This window comes from Cuculus canorus, chromosome 1 (genome assembly GCF_017976375.1).
Source record: "Cuculus canorus isolate bCucCan1 chromosome 1, bCucCan1.pri, whole genome shotgun sequence".
Taxonomy (NCBI): Eukaryota; Metazoa; Chordata; class Aves; order Cuculiformes; family Cuculidae; genus Cuculus; species Cuculus canorus.
The window spans coordinates 8993044-9007365 of record NC_071401.1 but is presented as its reverse complement, the minus strand read 5'-3'; the positions used below and the strand labels follow the sequence as shown (position 1 = coordinate 9007365).

At 36.8% G+C, this 14322-nt stretch overlaps 1 protein-coding gene across 1 annotated transcript in view; it reads left to right on the top strand.

The window, feature by feature from the left end:
* Positions 1-14322, top strand: part of ARHGAP42 (Rho GTPase activating protein 42) — a 161692-nt gene that overhangs the window by 70955 nt on the left and 76415 nt on the right. The window contains exon 4 of the mRNA XM_054074108.1: positions 12752-12823. Coding sequence (XP_053930083.1) covers positions 12752-12823 — 72 coding nt within the window. The remainder of the gene's footprint in view (positions 1-12751; positions 12824-14322) is intronic.

The window sequence follows — 14322 nt, the reverse complement described above, 5'->3', positions numbered from 1 at the left end:
ATTGCTGACGGATGGCAAAATATTTGTAGCTTGTCCTGTTTGTTTAAAACTTAGTCTTTAGAACTGCACTGTAATGCACTTTCCCTAAAATGGATCTAGGTGCTCTGTTTGACATGTACATCTGTGGCCTGAGAATCTGAATTAAAGATGACTTAACAAAGGTAGTGTTACAGGAACTTAGTTTAAAATTCTGTTGATCCATAGGTTGCTTGAAGTAGATATCACAAGCTTCATTTTCAGACTGGTTCAGTGGTGCTGTCAGTAGTGAAACATAAATATTTTACATTGTCACTAAGGTAGTGCCCTCTGACTACCAGCAGGGAGATTGCTGAGCAGTCCTGAATAACTCTTAGACGCTTTTCTGTTGGTAAGCACTGTACTCAAGAATCACCAACACTTTATGTTTTGCTCTGAAGCTAACAGGGAGCAGGTAAAAAAGGTTTGAGCATTAATACTCACTGCCTAATGCTATCAGCCTTTGCATGGCATCTCCCCAAGCGTACTACAGAGCCTAGCTGGGAGTCCAGAAAGTCTGAGTAGCCACTGAGCTCCACAGTCGTAGGGAAGGCTGACATCCTAAGCTTTCCTATTAGAGCACGGTTGCTATTTAAGAACCTGGGAACAGCAGCTGACATAGTTGAACTGGCAGGCTGGGACTAGCTGGTGCAGACAGTGTTAGTAGTTCAGGAGAGTGCTTTTCCTTGCATGTACTTCAGTAATGCAAAGTTCAAGCAGCACTTCCGCCCTACAAACTTTTATTGCTAATGAGGGCCCTTTATTCAAATCTGTTTCTTGGCAACGCATACTGTGAGGGGAATGAAGTCAATTTTGTTAAAAGTTACTGTGGGAGGGCGGTAAAAGCATTGTTAAAACCCATGTCTGGGCAATTCCCTTGATACCATTCTTTGCATCCTAATTTCCCCATGAAGCCTAATTAACAACATGCCATTGTTTACATCTTTATTCAGTACTTGTAATACTTGGGGTAGTGTTTGACATTTGGAATAGAGACTTGACATATGAGAAGAACTGGGCAATTTTTGTATTATTATTATTTTCAGGCTACCAAGGGGGAGGGAGAGAAATAAATGAAGATATAGGGAAGAAGTTAAATTTTAAAATGAATCATCTTTGTATGATTATAATTTTGGACTTTTTTCCCTTACCACTTCAAGTACATCATAAAGCATAACCTGTCTGCATTTGTGTGGGCCCTTTATGTACACAGATGTTTCTTCTGGGGAGTATCTAATGTTTCAACAAGCATAGGCTCCTTTGCCAATTTGTATGGGAGAGGAAGTTATGTGCCTACTCCACAAACACTTTCAAGTCTAAGATCTGGTTTCCTTCAATTTAACACATGCAACTAGTGTGTGTTTATTAATGGTCATAAAACTAGCCATCCCCTTTAATAATTCAGCTGGATTTTTCTTTTGTCTTGATGCTAACCTCTGGCATTCAGTTTCTTGAGATCATTATGTATTACTAGCACAATCTTCTTTTATTTCTTAGAATTCATATCAACGACTGTGTTGCCTTACTCTATTTCCTTGCTTATCTTATAAAATGTATTGTGTTGCCTTTCTTGAAGGCTATTTTCATTTATATTGTTTGTAGATGATAATAGCTAAAAGTATACATTCTGTTATGTAATCTCTTATTTTAAAAGATGTTATAAGAGTATATTTTTTTTTCTATAATGATTTCATAAAAGAGTAAATTTTTTTAAAGGTCTATAGGTAAAAACTTAAAGGCATTCTTAAAGGTTAGCATCACCTGGCTTTCCTATTGTAACCTAGGTTTATTAGATACTATTAAATATGATGGTGGCAGGAAAATATATTGTTTAATATTATTTGGGACAAGTAGTTGAGCTATTTAACCTGTGTCTTCATTCTGCTGTCTAAGGTGAAAATTAATTTAGTAATCTTTTGAGATTTGCAGTAAAATAAAGAATTATGAGAAAATAAGAATATCTGACTTGGTACGTACATACAATTATACATGTACATGTGTGTCTATGTGGAACATGACTGTTTTCAGTAATCCATTTTCTTCAGGCTTTGGTTTGTGCATCTTGAAGATGTGAAATAAAATTAACAGACATTTTTTGTAGTAATTTCACTTCAGTTCACAATGCTTGAAAGGCATGTAATATTCTTCAGAGAACACATCTTCTTTCTGTACGCAGATGGCATTGTATTATATGGTGTAAATAATTTTTAAGGCTGTCCATAAAACGTGTTAGACATCTCATTGCCACTACATGTTATCAGAAGCAATTTTTTCACTGCGTATGTGGCAGGTTTGTAGCCTCTGACTTTACTGCTTTGTGGGGTGATTGATAATATGTATCTGCTGCACTTTCTCAACTCAGCAGGCCAGTTTGAGCATCAGCTGTTAAAACATCTTCAACAGTAAATTTGGTTTGTCAAACTAGACCGTTTAGTATAAGGTGCTTGTAATAAATGCAATTTCTGTTCCACTGACAAACAGTTGGAGTTGAGTAACTGCTTTTCGGTGCTGTTTAAAGTTGGACTTGACTTATTAGTGATCCAACAATGCCCAAGAATCTTCTGTTTATGACCAAAACAGATTAACATACAGGCATTAAAACTTAACTACTGTAAAATAACAACAATTCTGGGAGCTTAAATATAATGATATTTTCTCTTTAAATATTTATAAGGCAAAACAAAGATGTTTTAAGCTTACTGCAAATTCTCAAATGTGGAATTTAAAACAGATGGAGTGAATATTTAGCTTTTCCCTTCAGAGACATCACAGGCAATGAATGCATTGAGTGGACAAGATAGTTAAAGGGAAATAGTATTTAAAAGAATAAATAAATGAACGTGTAGATAATATACTTTATCTAGATATGCCAAACACTATTTTCCATCTTTAAAAGCTTCTAATATATGGAAATTTTGGGGATAATTTTACTCTGTTTTGCCTACAGTTATAAGCTTAGCCAGAAATAATCTGCCTCATTATGCAAAACAAGAACTGCTGAGATGCATGTGAAACTTGCTGCAGTAACTTTATGGGACAAGTATTCTTATCCAAGTGTCTTTTTTTCCTTCCCTAATGTGTCTTGTCGTTCACTGAGCAATGTCTAAAATCAGAATCCAGTCCTGCAGTCATTAAGTATTGTCTGTTATAGTTGTGGTTCATGAAGAGATGAACAACTCATTAAGAAAAAAATTCATAAGATACTGGAAGTCATTTGTAAGACCTGTTACGTATAATTCTATTAAATACTTGTTCTGTTGAGAACTTGTCATGTACGTCTGTAAGACCTTGCCATTAGGTATTACGGTGATGTTCAGATGTTTTTGGAGCAGCGTTAAGTGAATAGGGTCAGACAGTGGGATCTTCTGATTTTGGAAGGTCTGCACTTTCTCTTGGTTTCCATACTTGGCTTCAGTGAGCTCCCTGAATGAGCCCTGTCTCTGTCAGATACCAGTTGGCTGCCACGTTCTAGGGTCAACTGGTGGCTCTGCGACATGGGGCAGAATTCTTATTTCTGAGAATGTATGAAGTCCCCTCTTAAAGACAAAGTATATGCAATGGCAAGTTTGGATTTTAACACACAAAATACCTAGATCAGATGAGCGGTTTTGAATGTACTTGTTTCATCACTCCACATGTATATCAGCTGGTGATAACTGTAATAAATATGCTAGAAATAAATGAAATAAAAAGAAATCAAGAGGTCTAAAAATCTTATTTCATTTTGTGCCTAATAATAAGCTATATTCTGGATTACCTAATATAAAGTTTATCTTATGTGTTCCCTATTTAGCCCCACTTTAGAGTTAAAATGTATTATTTGAATTTCTTTTTCTTTTAAATTCTTTTAAATTTCTTTTAAATTCTGAAGCAAATAATTTTTGCCCTACTTCATTGGTTGTAGTACTTTGGTAATTTATTCTTCATCATTTTGGCAATATGACTGCATTTGTAGTTCAGCTGTTTGGTGCTCTATTGGGAGTGCAGTGTGACCCTGTGAATGTTACTGTGGACTGTGGAATTAACTTGACAGTAGCTTTTGTGAACCCGGTAATGTCTGTAATGTTTATGCTGACATTGTTGAATTGAGCTGCTTTGTTCTGAACGAGAAATGACTCTTCTGCCCAGTCTCAATTTCTTTGGGTTATCCCATAACACTTCAAATGGATTTGCAGTATCCTTGAGTGACAGCAGATTTCAGGCCCAGTAGCCCAAACATTCATTTGCTTTCTTTTCATAGAATCATAGAATAGTTTGAGTTGGAAGAGACATTAAAGTTCATCTAGTTCCAACCCTGCTGCCATGGGCAGGGACACAACCCACTAGATCAGGCTGCCCAAGGCCCCATCCAGCCTGGTCTTGAACACCTCCAGGGATAGGGCAACACCTCCAGGACTGGGGCAAATATTTTGGAAACATCTAAACAGTGTTATATTTAAGCTTTTTGTATATCTACTCAGAATTATCTTCATGGAAGCGGAATAGCAAACATGAGAACCTGGCAATTTCATGATGTGATGCATCTTGTCTGGAAGGGGTCTGAATGAGTCACAGGAATCATGTGCTTACTCCTCCCCATAGACTGGAAAGAGAAGCTTATGTGGCTGTATCAAGTGCAGAGGCTGTGGATATCTAATTTTGGGTGATTGAGTTAATTGCCTGGTAAGTTCTTGAGACTCTTTGTACTGATGTCATTATTGAGTAGTGTCCTCTGTCAGGTCTTGCTGTTTGCGGTACGTGGACTGATTCATGAAGGGGCACTTAAAGTTCCTAGATTTTGTGTGGGAGCTGTTATTTGAACTAAAAAAATACTATTTTTTCTTTCTCTATTCTCTTAATGCCAGTCCTTAAGAGTTCATATTCCTCTGTTGCTACTTGACCTCAAAGACAGTTAACCAGTGTTAGTATGAAGTGGTCTTAAGGGGCCAGGGTTTCAGGGTCATTCACAAGCTTGTCTTCTAGGAGGAAGAAAGAAGCTTCTGCTCCACAGTCACTGCACACAGGGAGGATACTGGTGCCTCCTTTTCTCCCAGGAGAATCAAGTTACTGGTTTTATGAAAGATGGTACTGAACTTTGGTATCTTTGAGTGCTGGAGTACCATAAATGTTGTAATTTGCTGTAGAGGTGGAAATAAGATGCTTGAGAGTAGTTGTCCCATATGTAGTACGTACTAGCGAGGTTGTACCCTCATCTGAGTGAAAACGTCATCTTCACCTTGTTCAGGAGCATGTTTAATTACATGCTATACTTAATAGGATAGTGGATAGTTTAAAAATAGGGAAAAAATAGTATGATGGGAGATTTCTAAAATGACATGTACTCACTCATTTGTGCCAATGTGCTCAGAAAATATATTGATTGCAAATTGTAACATTTTCTTCCTTGTCTGATACCTGGGAGGAAGGAAAGAAACTACCAAATAAGAGAGACCGAGAGGATCTCCTAGTATTTGGTACGCTCCCCAGTTTATGAGACAAGGTCATGTCTGGTTAGTGACCACAAAGACAGTCACAGTACTCTCTGCGAGCTTTGTGTGTTTTATACGGTGCTTAGCAATCTTCTTAGCATGGAGGGGGACTGTTTGTTCTTTGATTTTATTTATTTTACTTTTCCTATTTTTTTATTTCTTTTTCCCCTTGAAGTGAAATCCTGGGAGTAGTCCTTGAATTGGCTTCCCTCAGTGAGATACTTGGCTTTTCTGTATTCCATTTGCACACAAAATGGTACACGTACAGTTCTAGTGCTCATCATGCTTTCAAGAATGATGAAATGTTTCTTTTTAGTCTCAACTTTGGAATGTAATTCCTTTCTATTAGGACTAGTCTCAGTTACGGTTGCTGTAGTACTCTATCTTAAACTTGCCCTGTAGCTTACCTGTACTGGAGGCTGGTGGAGGGGAAAGCAGAGTTAAAATTAACACCACATTGGTAGGCCTTTAAATTAATTAATTAATTTTCTGAGGGGTCTTATTCTGCAAGAGGAGAAGAGTGTTTTTCCTGAAAAGAGGTGAAAAAAATATGAAAATGTGCAGGGTCTTTGTATTAAAGAACAGTGTCATTACCTTGATGTGTGTGAAAGATGCACTGTCTTACAGTATGCACAATAATGGACATTTCTGCAATAGCTTAAATGAGCTGAAGGGGTTAACAGAACTGAACCTCTGTTTTTAAAAATAACTTTTACCTCTTTATTTTCTCTTCTCCTTCAGTCTCTGGTTCAACAGCAAGCACCACATGGAATTTTCTTTTTCATCTCTTTCCTTTTAAATTCCTGCAGTGTCACCATGGTTAATCATCGAGTCACAGGAAGGGCAGCAGGTCAGATTGAATGCTTGGCTTATTATTGTGGGATTTGAATATATCAGGGAAATAAACTGTATAGTTGAAGGTCTCCTGCTCTCTTGGAATTCACAGTGTCCAGAAGGAGGAAAACCGCCTAGGCAGAGGGGAAAAATGAAAGCTGGCTGAGCACAGGAGTGCTCCAGCAAAGGAGCCCTGCATGGATGGAGTTAAGGCAAAACTGACTGTGGGAGTGAAGAGTTCTGAGAGTGTTAGGATCACTGTCTCCTGCAGTCCCTACCTTAAATTTTTCTGTGCCATTGAGATTTGATCTTTGCAGGAGATGCTAGTTTTGGTCAGGCCATGAGACATCTCTCCAAAAATCAGTACTTCTGGAATAGTAAGTATTTCTGGAAGTGAAAAAAACAAGACTCAGAATCTGATGGTAAATACTTGGAAAGAAAAAGCTTTCAAATCTAGTTTATCCACCCACCCATAATTAGATGTTCTGAGGGAAAAATGCATCAGGAAGCATTTATTTACCGAGATCTTTATGAAGTAATTCCAAAGTCAAAGTACACAAAAACTGAATTGATGATTGTAATGTTAAGTTTAAAAAACTGTTTTTACATACCACAATTTTAGTCTATATATATATGTCTCATATCAGTGTGTACTTTAAGTCTAAAAAGTTTAGGCTTAAAAACTGAATCTGAGGAAGGGATATTCATAGAGACTGACTTTGTTGAAGAGTGGCTGATTTTTCTTCTGCTTGCTCTCTTGGACAGATCTAACATCTGAAGTTAGGTTCTGCCTCTGTATTGTTCTTCAGAGGAGTCTTGCTTCCCTTAATCCTCTGTGTCATCTTTTGACTATTTCAGGAAACAATTGTTTAAAGTATGACATTGTAGTAATCTATTTTGAAACATATGGTAGGCAATATAAAGAATTAGAAAATAACATTCAGTTGGGGAAAACTTAGAAAAAATTTTTCAGCCATATATAACAACTCCCAGCCTTGCTTGGCATGTGATTTATAAGCATCCTTTCATGGCAATGTATTATACATACTTGGTATAGCACTAGGTTTTTGCTAAGAAGCTGAATAATGGCTTTACACTTTCACATGGGCTTGTCCAACCTATGTTATTATTGGTCCATAGTTAAAACTTTGTAATCTTCTGAACCTGTTTTAACATCTTCTGAATTTCTGTTCTGCTTGAAATAACTGGCATTGGTAGTGATATTTTTAGAAAATTAACACAAACTTGGATATTGTTTGATGTTATCTCTTCTTTGTAAATGTGTGAGAGATTAAGATAAACTTCAAATATGTTAATTTTTTTTGTTTTGTAAGGATGTGATTTGTCTGTATAGAGTTTTCTGTATAAAGCTGTAAAAATATTTGTCCTACTAAGGTCATGTAGTTACAGGCACTGAAATTCACATTATTAATTTTGTGTAATATTTACACTTTTCAACTTTTAAAATAGAAACCGAGGACTTAAGTACATGACTAATGCTTTTAGCATGTAAATGTGATACATAACTAAATTATGTAAATGCCTGGTTGTCTTCATTTGGTCTCTGCTGTTATATTTGAAGTTGTATTGATTAGGACCTGTTGATACAAACTGGAAGAAGTATTTTTTCCGACAGATCAGATATTAGGAATTGTGGGAATGATTTCAAATGAAATTATTTCTACATACAGAAATGCATTACGATGAATATGTTAATTCTGAGATTTATTACCTTATTTGAATAAATTTAATTGGTATTTTCTAGAAGTCTTATACAACATGAAGCAAATTAGTGCTTGTCAGTATTCAGAATTTGTGAGTCATTCAGTACTTCAGGGAAATTAGTTTTATTTCCCATACGCAAGTGTGATAATTCTGTGTTGCAGTTAAAAGTGCTCATCGCAGATTTGGAGCAAAAGATGTTTTTCCTTGGTACAATATATAAACCAAAACTTTTTCATAATAAAGCATTTAACTGTAACTCAGTTCAGCTTGAGGTAATTCCCAAATCAGTCTTTGCATAAGTGCCTTACTTGATATTGTTGGTGTCTTCTTCTGACAACAGGGAATACTGTTAATTTACTAATCTCTGTGACATGCCTAGTCTTTACCCCTGAAATAAAAATACAATTCTTAAAAGGTATTAACTGTTCTTGTTATGGCAATTCAGCATTGTAGTTTGCCAGGTGAAGCACAAAGGTTGTAAAACACTATATAAAATTTCTCAGTCTATATTGTTAGTAAATGAATAAGCAGCTGCCTCAATGCTTCACTTGAACTTCTATTTATATCCACTGGTCATACCTAAGTAAAGGAAGGTGAAAAACAACGATGCATGTACAGTCTGCATATCATACACTATCCCAAATTCAGGGCCAGAAAATTAATAAGAAAACTCATTCAAAAGTTAACATTGACTTAAATTTGAGAAAATCTAGAAATGGAAATATTCAGATATGTTTATGCCAATTTTATTCTTCCCTTTCTAACATAGTGTAGTAATTCTCATAAGGATGTGTTAGTTGATGCTGAATCTTTTTCTTTGTTCTACTGATGATTGAAAGTTTTAGTAAAAATGAAAAATCTAAAAATTGTTACTCAAAAATGTCTCTAAGTATAGATACGGAGTTTCTCTGTGATGTGTGTAAAACAGTTTAATCTCACTGTTGGTACATTCATTCAACTTCACAGCTAACTTCTGGAAGGAAGGGGAGTGAGTTGGAGAGGTGGATGATCATGAATCAGAAAAGACAAATTAAGGTGCTTCACCACATTGGCTCAAAGTCTGTTAAAGCGTATTGAGATGTTGCAGTTACGCAAACAGAGAACGACCTCATAACTTGTCAAAGTGGTTTAAATATTTATTTTTCAAGTATTTTTTACAAATTCAGTGTCATTTTGGTGGTAATAAAGTAAAATAAAATAAAATAGTAATTTTATCAGTAATGCTATATAGAGTTCTACATGCCTAAATTAAAAAGTCTATTGCTTTCTTTATTTTAGAAAGATGTTTCTTTTTTACTAGATCTAATATAGTGCTCTCAATTGTCAAAATAATATTTTCCTATTATGTCTGACTAATACTTGTCTAGCATCTTAATTTAGAAAAGACTGATGAACTGATGCTAAGTTAAAACTGCATGATTCCTCTTTTTTCATTCTTTTTCTGGAGGAACACTGCTGCTATTGCCAAGCATGAGAAATGATCACATTGTTTGATTGACTGCCACATATTAGCCACACTGGGAGCTGGAATTGCGCAGCATTCGATAACTATTGGATCGAGAAATATAATATCTTTAAAGATGGGACTGATCTCAATAAGCTTTTCAGGATAAGATTGGTATTTTAAACACAACATGGATTTCTGAAGTTGCTATTTACAGAAACTGTTACCATATTTTTGACATTGTTTGACTGTTCCAAATGCCTGTGATTTCAACCTAGTACAATAACTGAGTAGGAGAGAGATTATCGTCTTGGCAGGAAGAAAGTTACTCTATTAGGACCACACAGTGAAAATTTCAGATTATCTAAAGCAATCAGATTTCTGTGGAAATGATTGTGGGAGGATTAGATTCCTACTTGGGGAGAGAAGGGAGGGCTGTGTGCCATTTTGTAACCCTTAACAAGGAAACTATCACGTAAAGTAATTGCAGTGATAGGAATCAGCAATGACAGGAAATTCATAAATGCATATGTAAGGCAAAAGCTCTTCTTTCTCTACAATGTTTTGTTTGTGAAAGTTAGGCACAACCTGGTGGAAATCCACAAGAATCTTCTCATGGGGGAGCATTCTGCATCTTGTAATGCATCTGTTGAAATGCATCTGCTGGAATTCTCTCTGGTACTTTGCTGTCGTTCTCCCTCCCCGAAGTCAAAGCCAGTTACTTGCTTAGATTCTAGTTTTGCTGGAAGGTCAGTTGCCACATCAGGGCTCTTGTCTTTAGAAGCTTTTGGTCCAGGTATGAGCTTGCAGTGTGTTGTGTTGTTGTGGCTCAGCAGATCTATCCTGAGGCTCAGACCCTGTCTAGATGAAGTGTGACATCTTTTAATTAGCCTTGTGATACCCACCGTCCATTCCTAGGTTCATATTTAGCTGTGGGAGTGAATAACATGGTACCTGAACCCAGCAAAGCTGTTTACTTCCCAGATGAGTCCTTTCAGGGCCATTTGCTGCCTCTGAATTTCTTCCACGGTGTTTGAAGTAGATTTCTTCTTTTCCAATATATTTTATTTTCTGTGCCGCAGTGTTGAGTGAGACCAATAGCAGTCGTGTTTCAGTTACTTTAAGTCTGTCGGGGGGCGCAATCTATGAAGTGAAGTTTCCTGGTGTGGCATGGAGGCTGCGTGAGTGTGATAGCATTGAGCGAAAGGAAGAGCCATATTCAGCTCCGCGAGGATTTAGTTTGGCAATGACTAGCAACAGGACTAGAACGATTGCTTCTATCAGTAGTAACTACTTAAGTAATATGAATGTCTTTTTTAATTGAACATGAGGGTTTTAATATACTGTTGCTGTGTGTAGCAATGAATCTAAAAGGCAAGAAAAAACTTATCTTTGTACGTGAAAAAGAAAGAAAAGGTGCATCCACACTTCAGTACCAGTTACTACAGCAAGCCTTTGTGATTTCCATATGTGCCAAAAGCCATGTTAAGTGCTTTATAAGCTTTCAAAACTGCTGCTGCTTACATATATATGCACTGCAGTTCTGCCCAATTGTGGGCAAGTCATTTAACATTTTTATACCCATGTTAATTTTAATCCGTTTTACTTATGATCCTTAGGATAGAGATTAATTTTTAAGTGCATGCCCTTTGCGTTGTAGAAAGTTTCAGTTAGATTCCTAGATGTTGCAAATATATAAAATCTATAAAAATCTATAGATTTTGGGGAAATGAAGAGTAACGTAGCTCTCCAGTTTGTTCCAGTTGAACTAATGGAGGATGATGAATGCAGTGAAAGGTCAGTGAAAACACTCCTCCTCATCCTCAGTGCCTGATTTTTGTTTTCAAATGTAGCACATTTTGATCACTGCATAATGTAGCATGCCAAGTGTTGCCTTTGCTGTCTTGGACTTTGCTACATTAGGATGTCAAAGAGAGTCTAAGCTTTTCCTGAAACTTGGCCCTGCTGAGAGATGTGGTGATTCTGTGGTCTTTCGAATTTTAATGTTAGGCTTGGGAGGAAAGAAAATGTGTTTGTGTTTTAATGGGTTTATTCTATATGTTTATTATTACAGCCTTTTGGGAAGTTTTGTGCTTGGCTGACAATGTAACTTATCAATTGTTGTTATGAAGAGTCACAAGAGCTGTATTCATTCACATTTGGCTTAGGTACACATTAGCATTGCCCAGGCCTCCAAAACTGCCAAAGCCCAAATGTGGAATGTGATGAGTATGGCAAAGACCGGGCTGGTGAGGAGGAAAAAAAAAAAGCTATTCATGCAGAAAACCTAAACTTTTGCTGGTAGTTAACGTAACAGAATATTCTAATGTGGTTTTATTATGCATTATTTCTGGTGTGTTGGCAGTTCTTATTTTTTTCTGAATTTTCTGTTGTAAATTCAATTTAATTGTTTCCCCTGCCTATCCCTAAAAGGCAGATGGTGAAATCATGTTGCCTTTCTTTGGTGAGTGGCGCAATGGCATGGCTGGCATTTGTGTTCTGCTGCATGTATGTTCCAGCACAGATGACTGGGGACCACTTTAAGTGGTCACTGCTGGGAATGGTCTTCAGAGAAGGGTTCACATGACTGGATGTACACTAAAGAAAGAGAGGCCATGAGGGGAAAAACGTGATTCATTAGGAACCCTGGTTTAGGTTAATGTGTTAAAAATAGCTGCAGGACATCTTAAATTAGTTTAAAAACTAGAAATGTAAAGGAATCCAATCTAGAATATTTGGTACATTGTCCCCTTTTCTTTTTAGAGTTGTTCTGTCGTACTCTCCTCTGTTCTGTATAACTAGGTATGTAGTCCAAAAAGATAGCAGAAATGATGAGATTCTGTAAACACAGTCTTTTCCAGGCAGTGCTGTCAGTACTAAGTTTGCGTTCTCTGTTCTGCCAAAACATGTTCCTGGAAGTTTTGAGGTTTTATTCTGGTTTTAGGCAAGGTGCAAGAAATGGAGGTAAAATACCAGAAAACCCTATATATATAAAATGCATATAAGCTTACTGCATCATGCATTACAAGTGCTTTAGTTATTCATGGAAATGTTCCACAATACGCCAGAGAATTTATGTTATGTGTTGTATGTTTTATGCAAAGAAGACCTAATTTTTTTACTCCAACCCATATGCTCTTACCAGAATGAATTTCTGCATATTCATGACCATGAATTTTATCTTGAACATTGGCAGAGTTACAGTGACTCCACATTCTGCAAATACTCTGTATTAAAAAGGTATGCTTTATGTTTAACTTTGCAGATCCAGAATGCTAATGATGTGCTAATAGCGCCACTGGAGAAGTTTCGTAAAGAGCAAATAGGAGCAGCAAAAGTAAGTGGCTGGGGAAACAATTCTTTTTCATTTCATGTTTATTTGAGTTTATCAGTGTGTTTTGAAGGCTGGACTGAAACCAGGCATTTGTATTCAAACATATTTGATGCTATACTTGTTAATGTACTAATAAATTATACTGCATTTTTTTCTTCAGGGAAGGAGATGATTTAGAAATGGAGTTTCAAGACTGGTTACATACATAGGGTGGTACAGCTCCTGCTACTGTTACACATTCTTATTGTCTAGAGTTCTGTTCATCTTCTAATGTCTACATTTTCATTACTTTTTGTTACTTCATTTACATTACTTTGCATTTGCAGTTAACCCAGAACTGCACAGAGGGTTCACACAGCTGCTATGAGTGCAGTGGCCCTGAAGTGGCTGTAGTAGGAAGGCCAAAAGAAGTCTGTGTGCTTGAGACGTACTCTCTTTCCATCTCTGCTTTCCCTCTCTACTTCACATGGCTGATGCAGTGCGGCGATTCATAACCATGTTGCCAGAGTATTCATCTTCGTAATGCCCAGAGATTTTCCCATGGTGGAAGTGCTTCAGTTAGTAATTTAGGCCAGTTCTTTGGTGTTAAGTGTTACATCTGTGTCAGAGAAACGGCGCAGGGTGTCTATACCAGGGTTTGATAGTCAGTCCAGGAAATCACATAAATTGGGGAAAAAGGCGTCAGAATGAATTGCTAGCCTAGGAGAGGTATTTTCAGTCTGATCCTGGAGTCTTAAGTGGTTATCAATCACTGCTTTGATCACAATCTCAAAGAGATGCATAAAGGCTGCAGTAGTCAATTAGAAGTATGCTTAATAACAGTTCTTTCTGTCTACATAAATATACTACTTCTGAAGCATTTTGTATCTTGTATTTGCACTCATAAATTTTTCCATTTACCATTAACCATTTCCAAGGTACGAAAAGAATCTCTCTTTGATGCTGTAGCTGAGGTTGAGCTTGTGCTGTACTCGAACAACCTCAGAAGAACAGAGCTATTGGAAAGAGAGACCAAAGTTTTATACTTTTTGTACAGCTGTTGTGAATGTGTAGTAAACAGATGAGACTTCTTCCACACAGGAACTAAGTAAATGTTTGTGAAGAATTTTTACTGTGAACTTGAGGTCGGATTTCACTGAAATGGATGCTCTTTACCCTCTTGCTTGATATGTTTTTGTGTACAATTGCATTCTTGTCTTGTCCCACCCCTGTGCTGCTGTGAGATGCAGGGCTGGGAGTTTATTTGGTGTGCTGCATAATTTTGTTCTGGGATTAAATTTTGATTTAATTTTGGTTTTCAGTAGGTTTTAGTTGCATTATTCAGTTCTTTGTGTTACCTATTTCTATAGCTTAAAAGACATCATTCTTTTCTTTTGAGAGCCCTGTTTGAAAGCCTAACCTGCTGGGCTACTGACTGTCCTTGTATATCTGAGAGATGACCCACAGGTGGTTCAGAGGGCTCTCTGCAGGACTGTATGACACTCCTGTCTCCTTTGAATATA